The sequence below is a fragment of the Delphinapterus leucas genome, chromosome 2, assembly GCF_059928025.1.
Source record: "Delphinapterus leucas isolate spDelLeu-1000000601 "Yukka" chromosome 2, BTC_Dleu_Yukka2, whole genome shotgun sequence".
Taxonomy (NCBI): Eukaryota; Metazoa; Chordata; class Mammalia; order Artiodactyla; family Monodontidae; genus Delphinapterus; species Delphinapterus leucas.
This window is the reverse complement of record NC_143130.1, coordinates 78,143,126-78,167,246: the sequence shown is the minus strand read 5'-3', so window position 1 is coordinate 78,167,246 and position 24,121 is coordinate 78,143,126. Positions and strand designations below refer to the sequence as shown.

At 40.5% G+C, this 24,121-nt stretch overlaps 1 protein-coding gene across 1 annotated transcript in view; it reads left to right on the top strand.

Annotated features, from left to right (window-relative positions):
* The window catches only part of FAM81A (family with sequence similarity 81 member A), a 71,157-nt gene that overhangs the window by 39,159 nt on the left and 7,877 nt on the right, over nucleotides 1–24,121 (top strand). Inside the window, exons 4-7 of the mRNA XM_022579653.2 lie at nucleotides 10,871–11,000; nucleotides 12,853–12,959; nucleotides 18,948–19,083; nucleotides 20,657–20,852. Coding sequence (XP_022435361.1) covers nucleotides 10,871–11,000; nucleotides 12,853–12,959; nucleotides 18,948–19,083; nucleotides 20,657–20,852 — 569 coding nt within the window. The remainder of the gene's footprint in view (nucleotides 1–10,870; nucleotides 11,001–12,852; nucleotides 12,960–18,947; nucleotides 19,084–20,656; nucleotides 20,853–24,121) is intronic.

Below are 24,121 nucleotides of genomic sequence, written 5' to 3'. Positions count from 1 at the left end.
TCTGTTGCTAGACCTTCGGGACTCTGTTCTGGACTTCTGACCACCTCCCTGCCATCATTGATCAGATAGCCAAGTGATAGAGTCATTCTGCCACCCGATGGCCACAACCAAGAACTGTACCTGGGAGATAACAGCTGCCCAAAGACCCGAAAAGGGAAAATTTGCAATGAGTGCATTATTGGTTCATCTATAATATAACTTCAGGATGAAACAGGACAACTGGTCAGATTCATTGCAAATTCTTGTTTAACTAAAGCACCTGAGTCACATACGCAGCTATATTCGAGCCCCAAGGCTGCCTTTTATGGGTGTGTTTCTAGAAAAGAGAAGAATGATGTCTTTGATTCACTACTAGCTGAGAGAGTAATATTGCTTATCCTTTTTTCTTATATATATATATATATATATATTTGAAATAATTTTAAACTTATAGAAAACTTGCAAGATTTACCAATTGTTAGCATTTTACTTACTCTATCATTATTACAAGTAACTTACTCTATTATTCTTTTTAAAAGAAATTTTTTCCTGAAACATTTGAGAATACATTGTTATTAACCTAAGAAAACCACAGTTGATTTCACTGTGTATATTTCCTGACGGGAGGCTTTGGTATCACACCCTGTGTCCCTCCCTGCATCCCCTGCCTACCCTGCCCTTGTACTTATAAGGGAACAGAAATGGTATATGCTTGTGATAAACAGTCAGAAATACTATGAAATACATGAAGTAGAAGAATGGAGGCTCACCAGCTCCTAGCTCTGTTTTACTTCTTAGAGGTAATTAATGTTAACAGTTTGGTATCTGTCCTTTTAGACTTTTCTCATACATAATTATAAGAAAATTTATCACTACAGTAATGTAATGATTTGCAGTGTAATAATTACCTAACAGTGGGATTTTAATTTCACAAAGTATTCTACATGCTATTCTGCCACTTGTTTCGACATAACAATATACTGTGGGCCTCCTTCTAGTGTGCACACAAATCTGGCGTACTTTTTAATTGGATAGAGAGTATTCTGCTATATGTATGTACCATATTTGAACGTATTTAGCCACTCCTGTATTAATGGAAATTTATGTAGTAGTATTTGTGTTTCCAAGTGAGACAAAATATGAAAGCCAAGCTATAGCTAGTGCAAATGTGTGAGCCATGAGCTTCGGGATCATTCTGAGACCTTTTCAAGTAACTTCTTCAAACATAGTCCCTTGAACAGCTGTGTAAAGATGGTGAACTGGTCTGATGTAGTGATACCTGACAGTTTCTAACCAATAATCTTCTATTTGGATTGGAAAATAATGCCTTTCTATAATATGTTAAAACCTCAGATTTCCCCAAATACGATTTAAATAATGTTTTGCTTAAAAATTGTGAACTCAGAATTTAAAAGAAGGGTATTTGGTGGTGTTTTTAACCAGCATTTGTGGAGTGGGGATGATTTGTGAGGAGTAAATGAACTAATATAGGTCATGTATCTTGTACAGTGCATGGTATGTAGTACTATTCCTTAGAGTCATTCATTTGCAAATATTTATTGAGCCCCTACTACATGCAAGGCACTGTGCTAGGCACTAGGGTTTTAGTGATGAAAAAAGCGGTTGTCCTTCTTCCTTAAATGCAGCTTATATTCTTTCTAGCAGGAGAGAGAGACATTAAATGAATTATTGCAAAATAATTATTTTATTTCACTTATGATTCTGATTTGTAGATTTGGGGGGTGTTCTGTAGAAATGATATCATCTACAAATAATGACAATTTAATTTCTTCTTTTCTGATCCTCATATCCTTAGTCTCTTCTTCTTGTCATCTTGTACAGGCTAAAATGTTCAATACAGTTAAGTAGAAATTGTGGTAGTGGGCATCTTTCTCTGGTTTTCAGCTTTAATGAGAATACCTCCAGAGGTTTTCCATTTTTGGATGATAATCAAACATGGATTTATCAGATTCAGGATGTTTTCTTACATTCCAAATTTACTAAGAATCTTTATAATTTGCATTGAGTTTTCTCAAATGTTTTTTGCATCTGTTCAAATCATCAGATAATTTTTCTCTCTTAATCTGTTAATGTAAATTTAGCAAGGTGGCTATATATATTAATGTACAAAGGTCAGTTTCTTTACTGTAAACCAATAGCAAACAACTAGAAAACATACTTAAAATGAAGATACCATTTAAAATAAAATCAGAGAATGTGTAATAACTAGGCATAGATCTAACAAAAATTATTCAAGACTTCTTGAAAAATTTTTTAAATTTGATTAAGAAATAATAAGAGGGGCTTCCCTGGTGGCACAGTGGTTGAGAATCTGCCTGACAATGCAGGGGACACAGGTTCGATCCCTGGTCTGGGAAGATCCCACATGCTGTGGAGCAACTAAGCCCGTGCGCCACAGCTACTGAACCTGCGTGGCATAACTACTGAAGCCCACGCACCTAGAGCCCGTGCTTCGCAACAAGAGAAGCCACCACAGTGAGAAGCCCGCACACCGCAATGAAGAGTAGCCCCTGCGCGCCGCAACTAGAGAAAGCCTGTGTGCAGCAACAAAGACCCAACGCAGCCAAAAATAAATAAATAAATTTATTAAAGAAAAAGAAATAATAAGAAAACATTAGTAAATAGAAATGGGTATTATATTCAAGGGTAGGAAATCTTAGTATCTTTAAAAGTATCAGTTTTCACAAATTAATCTTTAGAATCAATGGAATTCCAATTAGAATTCAGAGTTTTACAGAGAAACTTGATAAGATGATCCTAATGTTTATATGTCAGGGTTAAGAGTAAAAAATATCCAGGACACTTCTGAAGATGACCAAGGAGGGGAGAATTGCCGTACCAGATGATAGCAAGACTTGTTATGAAACTACAGTAATCAAGATGGTATGTTGTTGGCTTAGGGATAGAGAAACTGAACAATGGAATAGGATAGAAAGTCCAGAAATTGAACAACTCATGTCTGGGACTTTGGTATATGTGATAGATGGCACAGCAGATCAGTGGAGAAAGGAGTGATTGTTCTGTAAGTGGAGCTAGAAAATTTATTATCCTTATCAAAAAAGATCCTTTGTTTCCTGCCTCACACCAGATACAAAATCCACTCCAGATGAGTAAAGAACTTAAATGCTAAACATAAGACTTAAAACTTTTAATAGAAATATATAGATGGATATATTTTAGGCCAGCAGTCCCCAACCTTTTTGGCACCAGGGACCAGTTTTGTGGAAGACAGTTTTTCCACGGACCGGGGCAGAGGGGATGCGGTTTGGGGATGATTCAAGCACATTACATTTATTGTGCACCTTATTTCTATTATTATTACATTGTAACGTATAATGAAATAATTATACAACTCACCATAATGCGGAATCAGTGGGAGCCCTGAGTTTGTTTTCCGGCAACTAGATGGTCCCATCTGGGGATGATGGGAGACAGTGACACCCGAAGTGTGTTGCTTATGTCTAGTCTACTCCGTAATCTTGTTGCGGTTGCTGTCACTGCAGAAAACTCTGCAGGATGTTGGAAATGGAAGCAGGCTTTTCAGTGCTTTTGTGGCAATCTCAGGCTATTCCGCTTTCACCTTAATCCAGATCATATGAAGTTGTCTCAGACATACTTTTAAGGCCACCGTCACTTGCAGTCTCAAGAAGTTTATCCTCTTCTAGCATGGACAAAGTCGCTTCACCTGGCTTATTCACAAATGGGTCGCGGATCCATTCCTTCCCAGTTTGGGGGTCTTTTGTGCTTGAGAGGTAATGCTCAAACTCTTCTGAAAGCTGAGATAGGTGATCATGCACCAGCTGGGAGAAAGAAGGCTCTGGCTCAGTCTCTTTCAAAATCTCTGCTAATGTTTGAAACATGTCAAAAATCCTAACGTTCACTCATCGCCCCCATAATTCCAGTTTGGCTTTGAAAGCAGCCACCTTATCTGCCAACTTGAACACAGTTGTGGTTCTCCCCTGAAGTGACAGATTGAGTTCGCTGAGCAGGTTGAATATTTCTCGCAAGTAAGCAAGTTGTTTTTGTTTTTTGTGGGGTTTTTTTTTGCGGTACGCAGGCCTCTCACTGCTGTGGCCTCTCCCGTTGCGGAGCACAGGCTCCGGACGCACAGGCTCAGCGGCCATGCCTCACGGGCCCAGCCCCTCCGCGGCATGTGGGATCTTCCCGGACCGGGGCACGAACCCACGTCCCCTTCATCGGCAGGGAGACTCTCAACCACTGCGCCACCAGGGAAGCCCACAAGTAAGCGAGTTTTGTGACCCATTCTGTGTCACTGAAATGTGCTGCCACTGGTGACTGTTTTTCTAAAATCTCTGGAGCGGGTCTCGTAACTCAAAAACTCTGGCCAGTGACCTACCTTTAGAAAGCCATCTCACTTCTGTGTATAAGAGAAGACGTCTGTGCTCTACGTCCATCTCCTCATGGAGCTGCGCGAACAGACGTGAGTTAAGGGCATGTACTTTAATGTGGTTGATAATTTTAATCACATCCTGCAAAACGTTGTCAAGTTCAGGTGACATTTTTCGGGTAGCCATCATTTCTCTATGGGTGACACAGTGTGTAGACTCACATTCAGAAGCGACCTCTGACCTGAGTAGTGAAACCAGAAAGCTGTCCAGTCATGGCAGCCGCTCTGTCTGTGCATATACTGACACAAAATGACCAATTCAGTTTTCCTGATACGTAATCATTCAAAGACCCTAATAGTTCTGCAGCTGTGGTGTTGGTTGGCAACAAAAGTGCACATAACATATCCTCATGCACATCCTCCTGAAAGATGTATCGCACAAAAACAAGCATTGTTGCCTTGTTGTCAACTTTGGTAGGCTCGTCAACCTGGATTGCATACCATGGTGACTCCTCTCTAACAGTTGTGCCTTAGTATCCTCTGCTCTTTCATCAATTCATCTAGTTATGGTGCTAGCCGAAAGAGGAACACATGCCACCTTTTGAACTGCAGCCTCTCCTAAAAGTTCGCGACAAATGTCCTTAGCAGCAGACAGGATCAACTCTTCACCAACAGTAAAGGGCTTCTTAGCTTTAGCAATGCAGACACATTTCATGCTGTCAGTGCAGACACATTTGATGAAGTGGTGGCCTTCAATACTTGCTTCTGTTCTTCGTGTTTTTTTCTTTTGAAAAACTCCAAAGCCTTGTCTTTTAATGCAGGGTGCTTGGTCTCCACGTGGAGAAGCAGTTTTGAAGGTTTCGTGCCTTTGTTGGGTAGCCGGTTGCCACATATTATACAAAGCGGGCTTGGAGAATGTGAATCACCTGTTGTGATGAACCCATAATTTAAGTAGGACTCTTGGTATTTTCTTTTAAATGCAGCTTTCTTTTTGTTGGCAGTCTTAGAGGCTTCTGCTGTCTCATCATTGGGTCTTTTCAAAGAAGCTCTCCAGCAGCGTTTGTTTATTACTCGTTTTGGCTAGGGTTAGCTTGTGGGCTTACCAAAACTGTGACTGAGATAAGTGCACAGTGTGGGAAAGAGGCGTGGATGGAAGTGGTAAATAAAATAATGGGCGGGCCACGCGTGGACTAAAATAAGTGTTGGATTCTGACTTAAAGCCTGCCACCAGATGCAGCTCTACAATTGAAGTACATCAACTCACTTGCCACTGTAAAACCTGCCACCAGATGCAGCTTAATTGTCACTTACCATTCAGTAATAGGGTTTTTTTTTTCATAAATATATTTATTTATTTATTTTTGGCTGGGTTGGGTCTTCGTTGATGCACGAAGGCTTTCTCTAGTTGCGGCGAGTGGGGGCTACTCTTTATTTGGCGTGCGTGGGCTTCTCATTGCTGTGGCTTCTCTTGTTGCGGAGCACAGGCTTTAGGCCCGCGGGCTCAGTAGTTGTGGCCCACGGGCTTAGTTGCTCCACACGGGCTTAGTTACTCTGGGGCATGTAGGATCTTCCCGGACCACAGCTCGAACCCGTGTCACCTGCATTGGCAGGTGGACTCCTAACTGCTGCGCCACCAGGGAAGCCAGTAATAGGGTTTTTTTTTTTTAACATCTTTATTGGAGTATAATTGCTTTACAATGATGTGTTAGTTTCTGCTTTACAACAAAATGAATCAGTTATATATATACATATGTTTCCATATCTCTTCCCTCTTGCGTCTCCCTCCCTCCCACCCTCCCTATCCCACCCCTCCAGGCAGTCACTAAGCACCGAGCTGATCTCCCTGTGCTATGCGGCTGCTTCCCACTAGCTATCTATTTTACGTTTGGTAGTGTATATATGTCCATGCTTCTCTCTCGCTTTGTCACAGCTCACCCATCCCCCTCCCCATATCCTCAAGTCCGTTCTCTAGTAGGTCTGTGTCTTTATTCCTGTCTTACCCCTAGGTTCTTCGTGACATTGTTTTTTTCTTAAATTCCATATATATGTGTTAGCATACGGTATTTGTCTCTGTCTTTCTGACTTACTTCACTCTGTATGACAGACTCTAGGTCTGTCCACCTCAAGTAATAGGGTTTTGATATGAGTCTGTAAGCAATTGATTTATTATGGTCTCTGTGCAGTCAAACCTGTCTGCTAATGATAATCTGTATTTGCAGCCACTCCCCAGCGCTAGCATCACCGCCTCAGCTCCATATCAGATCATCAGGCATTAGATTCTCATAAAGAGCGCGCAGCCTAGATCCCTCACATGTGCAGTTCACATTAGGTTTCGCGCTCCTATGAGAATTTGATGCCGCTGCTGATCTGACAGGAGGCGGAGCTCAGGCAGTAATGTGAGCGATGGAGAGCGGCTGTAAGTACAGATGAAGCTTCACTCACTCGCCTGCTGCTCACCTCCTGCTGTGCAGCCCGGTTCCTAACAGGCCATGGACTAGTACTGGTCTGTGGCCCGGGGGTTGGGGGACCCCTGTTTTAGACCTTTAGGTAGCGGAGGATTTCTTCTTGATATAAAAGGCATTGATGGATTTGATTATTTTAAAATTTAAAACGTTGCTCATCATTCTTAAAGAAGAAAGTAAGAAGTTACAAATTGAGGAAGATATTGGATGGTAAAAGGTTAGTGTCAAGAATGTATAAAGACCTCATACAAGTTAATAAGAATAATGCAAACAACCCAATATAACAGTGAGTAAGAGACATGAACTGATATCTTACCAAAGAAGAAACACATATGGCCAATAAACCTGTGAAGAGATTCAACATCACTGGTTAATGTTGAGATGAAAATTTAAAAACATAACAATATATGCTTTTTTACACCCAGTTGATTGGCATCTGAAATATCTGACAATGCCAAGCATTAGAGAGGGTGTAGGTGCCTAGGATCTCTTACCCATTGCTAGTAGAAGTATAAATTAGTGGGGTCTGATATTACCTCCCCATGTTGAACATACACATAGTCTGTGATCCATCAAATTCTGCCTGAGATACATGGTTGTGCTTGTACCACAGGAGAGCATGTTCATAGCAGCATTGTTCACAAGGGCAAAATCCCAAAATAACCCAAAGTGCCCAGCAGTGGGAGTATGGACAAATAAATTGTAACAAACAGTAGAATGTTATTCTGTCGTTAAAATGAAGAACTACGGTGGCGTGTAACAATATAGTTGAATCTTAGCAATAAGTGAAAACAGTAAGTATCAAAATATTGCATATGACATAATGGCTTTTTAAAAGTTGAATTCAACTAATGCACACATAACATACTTTCAAGAAATATATGTATGTATATATACACACACATGCATATGTGTGTGTATGTGTGCAATATAGTCTTAAAAGGAGAACAAGTGAATGATGACAGGATTCAGAATAGGAGCAGTTATTAAAAAGTAATTAACTGGGGATTCCCTGGTGGCGCAGTGGTTGAGAGTCCGCCTGCCGATGCAGGGGACACGGATTCGTGCCCCGGTCCGGGAAGATCCCACGTGCCATGGAGTGGCTGGGCCCGTGAGCCATGGCCGCTGGGCCTGTGCGTCCGGAGCCTGTGCTCCGCGACGGGAGAGGCCACAATGGTGAGAGGCCCGCATACAGCAAAAAATAATAATAATAATTATAATAATTAACTGAATGAAGTGAGCCATGCATGGACTAATGATGAGAACGTGTCATGAAACAAGGATTAAGAGGTTAATGATAATCAATAGTAATAATAATAAATGTTTATTATAAGAAGTTCAGTAAAAGAGAAATATGGGGCATCCTGAAAGTGTGTACTTGCTGTACCTGATCTACTCTGGGGGCTCCAGGAGGGCTTCCATAAGGAAGTGACTTGTGTGCTTAGCTTGAGGGATGAATAGTAACTAAGCAGGTGAAAAGGTCAGGGAAGAACACTGCAGACGGAGAGAACAGCCTGCATCAAGGCCTTGAAGTGGGAAGGAGTGACATAAGTTCAAAGCCCTGAACTGTAATCAGTGTGGCTGAGGGCAGAGGGAAAAAAGGGGACGGAATACAGGAGATGATGCAGGGAGGTAAGTGGGTTGGGACCAACTCTTTCTGAGCGTTTTAAAGGATTCTCGTTTTATCCTAAAACAGGAAATTGTTCAAGGAATTTATACAGAATTTAATTAGTTTGATTTTTCTTTGCTCACACTTTTGTTTCTTTGGGGTTAATTCCTAGATTGAAAGGTACATAGAAATATATTCATGTTTCAAGATTTGGGGTATATACTGCCAAGTTGCCCTCAAGAAAGCTTATAAAATATACTTTTCCACCTACAGTGTGCGATATAGCATGATTGTACAAATGCCAGCATTGAGCATTAAACATTTAAAAAGATTTCCAGTATAGAAGGATAGTGACATAATTGTTGCTTTGTGTCTATTTTATTATGAACATTGAAATTTAGAAAGTGCATATATGCAGTTTGTCAGATTGTGTTTTAAAATATTAAAAAATATTTTAGTCAATATTAAACATTTTTTTATCCTAATACTTTTTTTTCTGTTACTTCCAAAAAGGACTATAGCATTTTAGCCAAATGATTAAGCTAAACAAGTTGTTCAACTTACAGAAAATGTGATTCAATACCAAGTAAGGACTCAAGAAGTTTGGAATAATTGAACTGGTAGCTTACTTTCTTCAGAGTCTACAAAACAATAAATTTTCCAAAAATTTTCTCGGTTTGCTCACTGTTGTTTCTTACATCCTACTCCTTCTCTCTGGGTGTTCTTTTCTTCTTACTGAAGTCTATTATTTAATGACTTTTTCAGTATGGCTGTGTGGGTGATACGTTTCTTAATCTTTGTATGTCTAAAATTGTCTTTATTTTGTACTTATTCTTGCATGACAGGTTGTTTCCACTCAATCCTTAGAAGCTGTTTCTCCAACATCTTATGATATTCATTGTCTTCTGATATCTACTGTCTTCTGATATCAATTGTGTGCTGTCAATCTTACAGTCAGTCAAAAAAGTCATTTTGTCTTTAGTCTCTGGTAGCTTTTAAAATCTTTATCTTTATCATGGGTTATCTGAATTTCACCATGCTCTGTTTATTTTTACTTATGCCACTTTGTATTCATTGAATACTTTAAAACACATGTCTTTTTTCAGTTTTAGAAAGTTGTCAGCACTCACACCTCAAATATTGCTTTTTTGCCATTCTCTCCATTTTTTCTTTTGGGACTTCTCAACCTCTCTTTGACTTATGTTGGCATCTCTTTATTTGTTCTCCATCTTTCTTAACTATTTTTTCATGTTTTGAATCTGTCTGTCTTTGCTGCATTCTGAGTGAGCTCCTTGCTACTATCTTCTAATTCACTGATTTTATCTTCAATCATGTCCAGTCATGTTTGTCAGCTCTATTAAGAAAACTGTTTAGCTTATTTCTAGGATTTCTCATTTTTTTCTCTTAACCCCTTATTCGTTTTTCATCTCTGCTTTTTAAAAATAGTTTAGAGTTCTCTTGATGGATGTGAATCTATCTTTGATTGTTGAGTACTTTAAACATTTGTATTTTAAGCTCATCTGATCCCAGGCCATACATGTGAGTTGAAGGAAACTGGCAGTAGGAAGAGTAGAGGCCACAGGAGTCTGGGCTCCTGTAATTTACTTATGCCTTTAGGACTGTTAAGCCTGACGTCTGTATATCCCTTTCCCTCCAAGACGGAGTGCTGCACATATGCCCACTTCTATGGCCTGGTGTTCATGATGGGCTGCCCAGATTGTATGGTCACTCAGTGACCCCTGCTTAGGCATGCAGTCTCTACTGGAGCCCAGTAGCAAGCTGGCTGCTCCTTCTCAAAGCAGGAATGATTGTGTTGGAACAGGGCATGACTTTGTTCTCAATTCCTAGGGGGTCATTCTGTGACTCTGCTGTTAGTGTTTGACAGAGGCTTCATAACCCAGCTTATCTGCCGCAAATACTTTGGGCACCTTTGGAACTGCCAAGTTGTAAGGCTCAAGGGCAGAGCATCTGGGACCAGCTGTAGAGCCTTCTGCTCTGGACCACACTTAAAGCATGTAGCCTTACAGGTGGTTTGGTAAAAGGTTAGGAATAGTACTTTCAAATGTGGTAGAAGTTGCCTCCAAAATCCAAAGAGGCCCCGAACCTGAGAGGGCGGAAGTGGTACTACAGAGCGACAGACCACATCTGGCTCACTGTGTAAGCTTTTTGTAATTGGGCTCTCACTGCATATTCAGTTTTGTACTCGTGAGCCTTGTAAAGACTTTGTTGCTTTGATGGTTACATCTCTAGTCTTATTAAGCAACATCCCTGTGGTTTAACTTAAAAACCATAATGAGAGCAGCTCTCCGAATTCATTCAGAACTCTGTTACAAGGTATGATTCATAGTGCAGTTTCTTCGAGTGCGGTCGTGCACTTTATAGTGTGTAAGGATGCTTTAGCGCGTGTTTGAAGACTTTGATAACAATTATCTTTGTCGTTTGCCCGGATAGATGTGACGCCAGCATAGCCAGACTCTCTGCTGAGCACAAAACGACCTACGAGGGGCTCCAGCACTTGAACAAAGAACAGCAGGCTGCCAAGCTGATCTTGGAAACGAAAATCAAAGATGCAGAGGGACAGGTATGACCTGTTTCAGGTACCTTTTTGAAAGTGAGTATTTGTTCTTATCGAACAATAACATGGTGTTGATTATTTCCTGCCTGAGAAGCTAGGTAGGGCACCCAGCATAAGCATTCCTTTTCTTCTTCCTCCTTCTGTTTCACTTGAGTGGCCCTTTGTGAGTATGCGACCAAAATGGCAAGATTTTTCAGTACAGTCCTAATTTTAAAGATTCTTTCCCCTCCGTCAAACAATTAACATGTTCCAAAACTTCTAAATTATATCTCCAAAACAACCTCTTACACAGGTAAGTGATCAAAGCATTGTTTTACAGGGCACTCGTCCCAGTTGGGGCTCAGGAAATAGATACTTTATTCATGAGACTTACGGACTACCTCATCACATAGTTTGTATGTGGGAAAAGATTAAAACAAAGCTAGAGAGTAGGCTGGCTAATAAATTTCAGAGTATTCCATCTTGCAATTCACAGATTAATTTCTCAAAGCAAAACTCTTGGCATTTCAGTTTGTTTTTTGGCTTCCCCCCTTTGCCATAATGGGGCCTATCTTCTAGGACTTTCCCTACAGTGTCGGCCTTACTTGCTATTCTTCATTTAAAGAGAGACTGTTCAGTAAAATGGGGTATCTAGTCAATTTACTGGGTTAAACATACTTGTGTGCTAGCTACCTCTGATAAGGATCTAAAGCTACTTATGTAAAAAATAGTTATTATAAAACCTTGAAAAAAAGAATAAAATGAAATAAGTCCAATAATTTTCTCTAAAGAAATGTGAGGACAGAATTATTAGATCAGAAAATAGATGCTAAGGAAATACTAAGCTTTCTAGTAGCCAAACTGAGTAAAAAACATATAGAAATCCATAAAAAGAGATATAATTTTTCTTTGTTTCAGATCTGATGAATACTTATTCTGTGAATCTCGAATTAAGGAACATTGAACATCAGAATTTTTGCAGAAAATAAAAGCATTTCATAAAGGGCTAGTTTTATATCATTCAATACATTTTAATAAAAAGACAAGGGAAATGGATAGGTAGTGGGACAAAGGAGTGAGAGGGGTTATAGTTTAAAAAGTATATATTCTGGTAACTTAACTTGATATGGAGGTAAATCTGGGACCTTGATGGAATTTGTAAGTGATAAGAATTCCATTCTGTGATTAGCAACCACACTAATGGTAGAAATTCCAAGGTAAAAATGACTTACATTTTATGCCAGCAGGGGGAAGTAGTGCTCCTGGGCAGAAGCTGGGCTTGCTCATCAGAGACCTGTAGTTAAGTGCTCAGTGCATGATGAATATTTTGGCAGTGCTACTGGTCTGATTTTTTTTTTTTTTGGCTGTGCCACGCAGCTTGTGGGATTTCAGTTCCCTGACCATAGAATGAAACTGGGCCACAGCAGTGAAAGCCCAGAATCCTAACCACTAGACCACCAGGGAACTCCTTTGGTCTTGATTTATTTATTTATTTATTTTCGGTATGCGGGCCTCTCACTGTTGTGGCCTCTCCCGTTGCGGAGCACAGGCTCCGGACGCGCAGGCTCAGCGGCCATGCCTCACGGGCCCAGCCGCTCCGCGGCATGTGGGATCTTCCCGGACCGGGGCACGAACCCGTGTCCCCTGCATCAGCAGGCGGACTCTCAACCACTGCGCCACCAGGGAAGCCCCTGGTCTTGATTTTTGATGGGTGTGTATAAAAGAAAATGGAAGTGGAGAGATGAGGTGATCTCCTAAATGAATTTATGAAATTAGATTGAATTTAATGCCATTGATGAGAATACAGCTCACTAATGTTTTCTGAAATTATCTCTGAAAAGGTTTGATATGACATTTACAAGCGAAGTTTCTTTTCCAGATTTCTCAGCTTTTGAACAGAGTGGACTTGTCGATATCCGAGCAAAGCACCAAACTGAAGATGTCCCACAGAGACAGTAACCACCAGCTTCAGCTTTTGGATAATAAGTGAGTAATCAACTTAGAAACATCTGTTTTGGTTGAAGTTCTTCATGAGCTTACTCAATACTATCATTTTTTCCCTTTTGGTTTTTATTTATTGCACAAGCAAAGTGAAAACCATAATGGAAGTTCACGGGAAAATTTCCTTGTAGCCTGTTGCCACTTTACCTTCCTAATTATTGTTTTTAGTGATTGGATAATAACCCATCTGTTTATCCAACATATATTTCTTGAATATGGCCTAGGTGCTGAGGATCCAGTAATGAAGAAAAACAGGCTCTGTTCTTATCCTTGCAGAGTTGATAGCCTAGGGATCTGATGAGTATTAATCGAATAATGACCTAAACACAGCACACTAAATATGGTGCATGCCATATTGTCACTAATGGCGATAAGTGCTTTGAAGGAAAGGTACGTGGTTGTGGTACGCTGAATAATGGTTCCTCCAAATCTCGCCACGTTCTAATCCGTGTGACTATTATATGGCAAACAGGGACTTTGCAAATGTGATTAGATTAAAGATCTTAAGATGAGTAGATGATACAGTGTTATCTACGTAGTCCCTAGAGTCTCTATAAGAGGGAGGCAGGAGGGTTAGAATCAGGAGAGAAGGCCATGTGACAACAGAAGCGGAGATTGGAGTGTGATGTGCTATGAAGATGGGGGAGGGGGCCGTGAGCCATGGAAGACAGGCGGCCACTAGGGGCTTAAAAAGGCGAGGAAACTGTTCTCCCCTCAGAGCCTCCAGAAGGGACCACCTCTGCTCCAGTGAAAACTGATTTCAGACTTCTGGCCTTCAGAACCAAAAGGGAATGACTGTGTTGTTTTAAGCCACCAAGTGTGTGGTGACGTGTCACAGTAGCCGTGGGAAGCTAATAGGGTGGTGCTGTGAGAATGAGTAACAGAAGTCTGGTTGTGGGACCTTCCGGAGGAGGCGATGTTGGGAGTGAGAGCTGAAGCACGAATGGCATTCACGAGGAAAAGAGTGAGGTGAAGACACAGGAAATGGAATAGCCCGTCGCGGGAGGAATGTGACATGAGGGAAACTGCGGGGTGCAGACGGGGCTGAACAGAGCGTGCTGGTGGGGAATGAGGCTGGAGAGGAGGTGGGCCAGCATGCAGGGCCCTGTAGACCGTGTTCAGGACATCTTGTTTCTTTCCCTGGAGCAATAAGGAGCCATTGGAGGATTTTAAGCAGATTGGGTGATATAGTCAGATGTATATGTTATTTTTTTTAAATGGCCTTGATTGCAGTTGGAAGATGGATCACAGGGGCTGAAGCAGAGGTGGGGACGTCGGCTGAGGGGGGCATTGTTGCAGGCGTCTAGGTGAGAGAGGTCTGCACCTAGGGGCTGCTGAGCTGTCTAGTTAAGAACCGTCTAATGTGTTATACTTTGCATTGTGTTTTAGTGACACTTTAAACTGGACTTGCCCCCACTGAAACTCATCTGCTGCTCTTCTGCTCAATCACAGAACCATACACTTTTCCCTGTCTTGAATCTTCATGAGCTTTGGCATTTTCCTGCCAAAGCAGAGCCAGTAGTGACCATAGATGTGTGTGTGTGTGTTTGTTTGTGTATTTGACTTATTATATTTTTTTAAAGATGACTTCAGTATGGAACTTTGTTAGAGGCTTGTGGAAATTTTAAATTTATTATTCTCCTGGTTCTTGTATCTCATTCTCTCCATGCTTAATGCCATTTTAGGGTTATGGCTGATTTAACAGGAATTCTCTTACGAAAACCATGTTTCCTTTCCTCTAATTATCTGTATTTATATCATTACTGAGTTATGTCACTCTTTCTCATGATTCTGCAGTCTTGCCAAGTACAGAAAGATCTCCCATCCCCTTCCTTCCATCGCACAGGAAGAAAATAAACATCTTAGTATTTTTTCTTCCTTAGTAGATATTATTAGCAGTCATGAACATCTTTCTTTTTCTTCCTACAATTTAAAGTCCAGAAGTCTAGACACAAAGGCTGTTCACAGAGGTAAGGGGACCAAGCCTGGGGCCTGTGTAAGGTAGAAGGACAGATTAGAGACCCAAAAGGTAAAACCCTGGTTGGATGAACTAGGAGAAAAAGAAAAGTATTCCACAGAGACATCATAAGGAAACTTTCCTGTCGAAATCTTGATTCTGGGTAGAAGGGTAAAAGGCATTCCTTGAAAATTCAGGACCACAGTACAACGGATTTAGAGTTAGAATTCACGTTACCCAAGCACCTTGAAGAAACCAGAATAAGTAATTTATCTTAGAATGATCTTGATTTGGTAGTGGCCCGAGATGCCTGGCAGAAACAAATGCAAATACTCAGTCTTCAAGTCTTCCCACAGGCATGAAATTCTAAGGATGTACAGTCAGAAATTGTAGGCCAGGGGAGCTAAGATCCCACATGTCTCGCGGCCAAAAAACCAAAACGTAAAACAGAAGCAATATTGCCAAATTCAGTAAAGACTTTAAAAATGGTCCACATCAGAAATTGTAGGCCAACACAAGGAAAAAAAATCACATAAGTCATAGAGTGAGAAGAAACAACAATAAGCAGAATCAGACTTCTAAATACTGCATATATAGGAATTCTTGGATAAAGTGAGTGTGTATATATATGTATGTATGTGTATGTGTGGGTATTCACACACATACACATTTTGAAGGTACAACTAAGGAATAAAAGCTTACCAAAAATGAACAGTCAGGGGAATCCCCTGGCTGTCCAGTGGTTAGGGCTCTGTGCTCTCACTGCTGAGGGCCTGGGTTCAAGCCCTGGTCGGGGAACTAAAATCCCACAAGTGACATGGTGTGGCCAGAAAAACACCCAACAGAATTGACCAACAGCCAAATTGAGCTTCTAGAAAATATAATCATTGAAAATAAAATGTAACTTCTTGCCTCACCTGACCAGGGAGCCTGAACAGTGACCCAGATGGCCTTGGAGTCCAGCTTATAACCCTAGAAGTGGAGCCCAGCCCATGGCCCCACTTGATTGCCGAGCAGAGCCTTTGGCTTTGCCCAAGCAAGGAACCCAACCAACAACCCCCCCTAAAAGCAGAACATACCCAGTGACCTTACCTGACTAGGGAGCCCAGAGAGCAACCCCACTCAACCACAGAGCACAGCCTGCAGCTCCACCTGACTGCAGGGTACAGCTGGTGGCCCTGCCTGACCAGGGATCCCAGCCAGTGACCTTACTCATCAGGGGTGCACAACCAGCAGCCTGCCCAGTTGTGGAGCCTCAGGCCCCATCATGGAGTCATCAGCCAGCACCAGCACTATGCTAGGGAACACAATGACCCCACCGGACCAGAGGGAACTGCAGAGTCCAGCTGGAGGCTCCATTTGACTGTGTGACCCAGCTAGCAGCCCTGCCTTCCCTGGGAGCCCAGCCAGTAGGATCACCTGACCATAGAGCCCAGCCAGCAGTCCCCCACCACTCACACCTCAGCCCTTCCCAACTAGAGACCGAACAGACATATATAGAGCACTCCATCTAACAGCTGCAGAATATACATTCTTCTTAAGTGCACACAGAACATTCTCAGGATAGATCATATGTTAGGTGACAAAACAAGTCTTAACAAATTAAAGAAGAGTGAAATCATGTTAAGTACCTTTTCAAACCAAAATGGTATGAAACTAAAAATTAATGACAAGAGTAAATTTGGAAAATTCACACATATGTGAAAACTAAAGAACACACCCCTGAACAACCAGTGGGTCAAAGAAGATCAAAAAGGAAATTCAAAAAATCTTGAAACAAATGAAAATGGAAACACAACATACCAAAACTTATGGGATGCCACAAAGGCAGTTCTATGAAGAAAAAAGAAAGACCTTGAATAAACAACCTACCTTTATACCTCAAGGAATTAGAAAAAGAAGAATAAACTAAGCCCAAAGATAGCAGAAGGAAGGAAATGATAAAGATTAGGCCAGAAATAAATGAAATAGAGAATAGGAAATAACAGAAAAACAACTGGGGGAAAAATCAAAAAAACTAATTGTTAAGCCAAATAGACAAAACTTTAGCTAGACTAACCCAGACAAAAAGAAAGAGGACTCAAATAAATAACATTATAAATGAAAGAGGAGATACTCTAACTGATAACACAGAAATACAGAGGATCATAAGAGACTACTATGCACGATCATATGCCAACAAATTGGATAACTTAGAAGACATGAATAAATTCCTGAAACAACCTACGAAGACGGAATCATGAAGAAATAGAAAATCTGAACAGACCAATGATGAGAAAGGAGATTAAATCAGTAATCAAAAACCTCTCAACAAAGAAAAGTCCAGGACCAGATAGCTTCGTGAGTGAATTCTAACAAACATTTAAAGAAGAATTAATGCCAGTCATCCTCAAACTCTTCCAAAAAGTTGGAGAGAACCCTTCCAAACTCATTTTATGAGACCAGCATTACTCTGATACCAAAACCAGATAGACATTACAAGAAAAGAAAATTACTGGCCAATATCCCTGATGAACATAGATGCAAAAATCTCAAAATGCTAAGAAACCAATTCAACCATGATCAACTGGGATTTACCCCTGGGATGCAAGGATGTTTCAATGTACACAAATCAATCAGTGTGATACATCACATTAACAGAATGAAGGATAAAAATCATTCGATCATCTCAATAGATGTGGAAAAAGCATTTGACAAAATTCAACATCATAATAAAGACTCTCAACAACTTGGGTATAGATAGAATGTATCTCAACATTATAAAGTCCACACATGACAAGCCCACAGCTAATCTAATACTCAACGATGAAATTTTGAAAGCTTTTTCTCTAAGATCAGAAACAAGACAAGGATGCCCACTCTCACCAGTTCTGTTCAACATAGTGCTGGAACTCTTGGCCAGAGCAATTAGGCAAGAAAAAGAAATGAAAGGCATTCAAATCAGAAAAGAAGAAGCAAAATTATCCCTGCTTGCAGATGATATGATCTTATAGAGAAAACTCTAAGGACTCCATCAAAGAACTATTAGAATAAATGAATTCAGTAAAGCTGCTGTGCTCCATGGTCAGTCTCCCAGGTTAGGTGGGGCTCCATAGTTGGGCAGGACTGCCGGCTTGGCTTCCTGCTCAGGTAAGGCTGAGAAGCTTTGTTTTTGATGATATGACCAGGAAGTTTACTTATCACTTCCTCATGTGTCCCATTGCCTGGCTTAGCCATAGGGCCACACGTAGCTGCCAGGGAGGCTGAGAAGTGTAGTTTTGACTAGGTAGCCGTGGATCCAGTTCACATTTGAGGGTTTCTTAATAGGGAAGAAGAGGAGAACAGATACTGCAGAGAATTGGGGGCTTCTACCACAGTGGGTGTTCATTTTATTATTATTATTAAGTCACATATATCCTTGTGTACCTTTATTACTTTCATAATAAAAATAAAAGGGGAGGCAGCAAGTGTGGGGTGTTATTTTAAGGTATGTGGAAGGGGAGAGTTATATAGGAATAGAAGTCCGGTCTTGTTTTTTTTTTAATCTTCTGTTTGGTTTAAATTAAGAAATATATCTGTATGGGGCAAGAGCAATTTGGAGGACATTAGAGAGATAGGGAGGCAGGCTCCAGTCCTGGGAGATAAGAGGGAGAAGCAGGAAGAGTCCAGGGCAAGAGGGGAGCCTGGAGGGGAGCCAGGCTACTGTGTCCTTTGAGCCAAGAGCACCCTGGACCCTCTGAACTGCAAAGATTAGTAGGTAGCGTGGCTCTCTGTCACTGTGTGACACCTTGGTGTCCACACTGTCAGCTCTGCACGGGTGGGAGTATTATTAGGTGCTTTTCTGTTATATCCTCCTTCTCTCCTCCCTTCCCAATGTAGCGCTAAGTGCAATTCTAAGAAAAAGGTAAGCATGTAATTCTGAGTGAGCTGAATTTAAAGCTGATATATTTCTGAGAGATTTGATAGTCAGAGACTGAGACTGTTTGATGTCATATTAAAATGGTTTTATGACTAACTTGCTAACTTCCTTATTTTAGATTTAAAGGTACAATTGAGGAACTCAGTAACCAGATTTTATCTGCACGGAATTGGTTGCAACAGGAACAAGAACGGATGGAAAAAGAACTTTTACAGAAAATCGATCAGCTTTCCTTTGTTGTTAAGGAAAACAGTGTAGGTGTTGATGTTCAGCCATAAACATAGTAAAGTTATTCGGTGGGACCTGCAATGTTTGAATAATACCTCGTAACTTATCATTGATTTATTTAGCTCACATTAAGCTGTTACAGTTGTTTCTTGCCTTAGAATCTCTTTCCATGGTTCATATTGACTCTTTGTGTTTGTTATAGAGAGACAGAGCACTTTGACTTGTTTTGGTTAACAAAGACTAAGTAGAAAGTTTCAGTGCTTTCAGCTAAGATGAAGCCAAATCCAGACCTTAATGAACCAAATTGTCCAGCTGCATTTACAATTACATACTTCATTTAGTTTGTTTTAATTCTGCGATCTGGTAGAAACAGTGTTGACTAGATTTCTCCCTCCAGGCCCCTCCGTCAAACTATAAACCCAGTATGAGGTGTCACAGTGCAAGATCTAAACAGAATCCAGTTTTCTTTTCCATGTTCCTTCTCATTTTACCCCACTCTCCTGCAGAACTAAGGTTTGCAGAACTACTCAAAAATCATGTCAAGGAAGCCTTGCATATATAGTATTCAATATCAGTACTTGGCAAGCAGTTGTTTTTTGGTTTGGTTATCTAGCCTGACCATCTCCCTCTCCCTTCTCTTTTCTTTCACTGCTTCCTCCCCTTGGACTTTGATGGAGCATAAGTGACTGGTGTAGATTGCATCTCTGGCTCTGCTCTCTCTCGATGCTGAGCTGTTGAATTGCAGACTGTGCACTGAACACGTCAAGAGAGTTTTGTTATGCTGTAGCCCCCTTACAGCTTGATGTTTGTAGTCTTGGCCTCTACAGCTTGCCTGCAGACCCAGATTCTCATAAGAACCAAGCATAGTGGAGGGGAAAGGAAAGAAAATATTCTGTTTCAAATATTTCTTTACGTGTCTCCATATTTTTATCAGATCTCCTGATTTACTTAGATTCATAATAATACATTTGTAGGCTTCTAGGTCTTTGGAGCACTATTTTTACATCTAGATAGGCTTAATAACTAACAATAAACTCCAGGATAATGGTGACTTTAATATGATAGAAGCTTATCTATCTTTCACGTAAAAGAAGTCTGGGTGTAGGAATCACAGGGCTAATGTGGTAGCTTGTCAGTCCTCAGTGACCCATGATCTTTCTGGTTTAACTCTCTGCCAGTCCTAGAGAGTGACCCTTGTACTCATAGTTCAAGGTGGCCACTAGAGCTCCAGCCATCACCTCTTAGTTCCAAGAACAGAAGAAAGAAAGAAGAGGCAAGGATATGCCTCAGCTATTTTTTAACTTTTCCTGGAAGTTGCCACATACGTTTGTACTTACATCTCATTAGCCGGAACTCAATCATAGGGCCACAGCAAACTCGGGAGACAATAGAAGAGGTAGTCTTTACTCTGGGTAACCTTATAGCCAGCTGAAAATCAGGGCTCTGTTATGGAAGAGGGGGAGAATGGATACTGGGGTGAGCACCAAGCAACCTTTGCAATTCTGTTCCCTGCAGATTGTTCTTAAATGGTATTATGACTGATGCGAATGCATCGGACTCTTTGGAGTAATCAAGTGCCATTCTTATCGTGGATCTCAGGGAGCCAGTGAAAGGGACATGGAGAGGAAGCTCAGCCAGATGTCAGCCAGACTGGACAGAATAGAAGAGAGTCAAAAGAAGAATCTGGAGGTGCAGAGGACAAAACAAGAAGAGGAGAAGGTGCATGGGCGAATCAGCAAGCTTGAGTTACAGATGACCGAGGACATGAAGGAAATGAAAGCAGAAGTTGATGCGGGTAGGCCAGAAAGAAAACAGTTCTCTGGGTCATTTTCTATTTGATCTAAAAGCCAATGAATTAATATTACCCTACAACTACCACCAACCTGGCTGATGAAGTGTCCTTAGGTGATTTTCTAAGTAGCTGTGGTATATTGAACGAAAATGTTGCTTCATACCCAAGGACATGAAGATAGACCTCGAGAGACAGGCAAACAAACCTAAAATCGCTTAGCTTGCAATTGATGTACATTTTCTTTAGTGCCATCTGCAGATTCTTTTCTGATCAAAGCCAAGGTCAATATGCCTCAGAAATAAGCATATATCTTTTTTTTTAGGCTTAAATACTTTCTTTATTCTATATTTACTAAATGTGTCTCCCATGCTTATTTGATCCATTATATAATCTAGCAACAGAGAACTAGAGAATATATAGGGAGTAAGACAAAATGAAATCTTAACAAAATTAAAGAGGATATTTTTATTCTTTAAGATTAAATACTATTAAAACTAAAATGCATTGTTTTCTTCTCTGTTAAAAGCATTTTATATGTATATATATAAAGCATATATCTTTGAGGGGCCTTTGAAGGCTTATTTTATACTGCTGGCAATATCCCACCATGACAATGAATGATTTCCCTCTGCTCAAAAGTCCACAGGGCCCATTCCTCCACACTTGTTTAGAAGACAGTGTTAGAGATGATTTTAAGTTCTGAAGTGCTGCCAGGTAAAGGAGGGATTCGATTTATCCTCTGAACTCAGGAATACAGAACTGGGACCAATAATTGGAAGTTACCTGAAGACAGACTTTAACTCAGTATGAAGCAGAAGTGTCTACAGTTAACGGTCCTAGAAAGACACGGGTGCTTTGTGAGCCTCAGAGCTCTTTACTGAAAGTATTTAAGTGAAGACTTGTTGACCATGGTCAGGAAAGAGAAGACAGTCGGGTAGTGTGGGAAGGGGAACTATATTATCTCCTGATTCCTTCCAGTTTTCTGGTTCTGTGAATTTTCTTCATGGAATTGTTCTATTTTGGCCACATGGAAGTAAAAGTAGTTAGTTATCCCAAGAGTAATTTTGTTGTAACCACCACAAGGTTACTATTTTATTTAAGGAGAAGCTGCCATTAAATTTATGAATTTTAGAACTTGTGAAGATAAAAATGAATTTTCTTTCTTGGTCTTTTGGTCTTTTGGGTAGAATGTGGTATATGAATATTTTATTGATGGTTAACTTTGCATCATTTGCTGAGTGGATTTATTATCAGCTATCCAACATATCACTGAGGTTGTGAATAGTTAGTACCTAATAAGAAATGCATATGAGCCTTTTAAAAATTAAAAATATTGACTTTTTCTTGTTACGAAAACAAACTTCTTAGTGGAAAATCATAAAGCACACACACACAAAAAAACCCTCCTATTACCCAGAGTTCTTTTATACATATATTATCTTTCTATACATACAGAATATATATATGCTTTTCCAAATACAGGCTCACGCAATACATGCTGAATTGTAACCTACTCTTTTATTTAGTAATATGTTGTATCTTTTCATTCAGTAAGGACATTATTTTTTTTAAAACTCACTCATTTTTTATTATTAATATTATTATTATTATTATTTTGGCTGCACCACGTGGCTTGCGGGATCTTTAGTTCCCTGACCAGGATTGAACCCAGGCCCTCGGCAGCGAAAGTACTGAGTCCTAACCACTGGGCCACCAGGGAATTCCCAACAAAATTATTTTTAATAAGGAGTTTTTATACTTCTTTTTCATGAATTGTTACATAAAGAAAATTTTCGGAGAGAAAACTCTAAATATGCTAATGAAGACAAGATGTTTTTGACACTTATTTTAAAAACCAATAGGGGACTTCCCTGGTGGAGCAGTGGTTAAGAATCCGCCTGCCAATGCAGGGGACATGGATGGGTTCGATCCCTGGTCCAGGAAGATCCCACATGCCGTGGAACAACTAAGCCCATGCGCCACAACTACTGAGCCTGCACTCTAGAGCCCGTGAGCCACAACTACCTAGCCCGTGAGCCACAACAACTGAAGCCAGTGCACCTAGAGCCAATGCTCTGCAACAAGAGAAGCCATTGCAATGAGAAGCCTGTGCACCGCAACGAACGGTAGCCCCTGCTCACCGCAACTAGAGAAAGCCCATGCGCAGCAACGAAGACCCAAAGAAGCCAAAAATAAATAAATTAATTAATTTTTAAAAAACCAATACGAATATAGAATAATACAAAATTACCTTTTGCTTGGGAATTTTTTCTATTTTTAGCTTTTTATTTTGAAATAATTTCAAATTTAGTAAAACCATTAAGACTAGTCCAAAAACTATACATCTTTCACTTAGATTCACCAATTGTTAACACTTTTGAAATTTGCTTAATGTGTGAGTGTGTGTATGAATATGATTTTTTTTCCTAAATCTTTTGGGAGTAAGTTGCAGAAGCCAGAGTACCTTTTTACCCCTATATTATTTCAATGTATATACCCTAAGAACAAGGACATTCTCTTAAGTAACTATGGTACAGTGTAATATTGATGAAACATTTTTCTTTTTTTTTTTTTAAGGAATTTTGCCTTTTTAAAAAAAAAATTTATTTATTTATTTATTTTTGCTGCGTTGGGTCTTTGTTTCTGTGCGAAGGCTTTCTCTAGTTGCGGCAAGCAGGGGCCACTCCTCATTGCGGTGCGCGGGCCTCTCACTATCGCGGCCTCTCTTGTTGCGGAGCAGAGGCTCCAGACGCGCAGGCTCAGTAGTTGTGGCTCACGGGGCTAGTTGCTCCGCGGCATGTGGAATCTTCCCAGAGCAGGGCTCGAACCCGCGTCCCCTGCATCGGCAAGCAGATTCTCAACCACTGCGCCACCAGGGAAGCCCTGGTGAAACATTTTTCAATACTCAATTTTCAAGTTTCACCATTGTTTCCTTTACAGCAGACCTTCCCCAATCCAGGTTCTAATCCAGAATCACATATCATATTTAGTTATCATGTTTCTTTATTTAGTCTCCTTTAATCTAGGTCAGTTCCACAGTAATGTTGTCATCATTAAAGAGCACAAGCCAGCATTTTGTGGAGTGTCCCACAGTTTGGATCTGTTTGCTTCCTTTTAATTAGATTCAGGGTGTGCATTTTGAACAGAAATGCCACAGAAGTGATGTGTCCTTCCCAGGGTTTTCTTATCGAGGATACATGATGTTGGTTCCTCCCAGTGTTGGTGAAGTTAGCTTTGATCTCTTGGTTAAAGTGGTGTCTGTCAGATTTCTC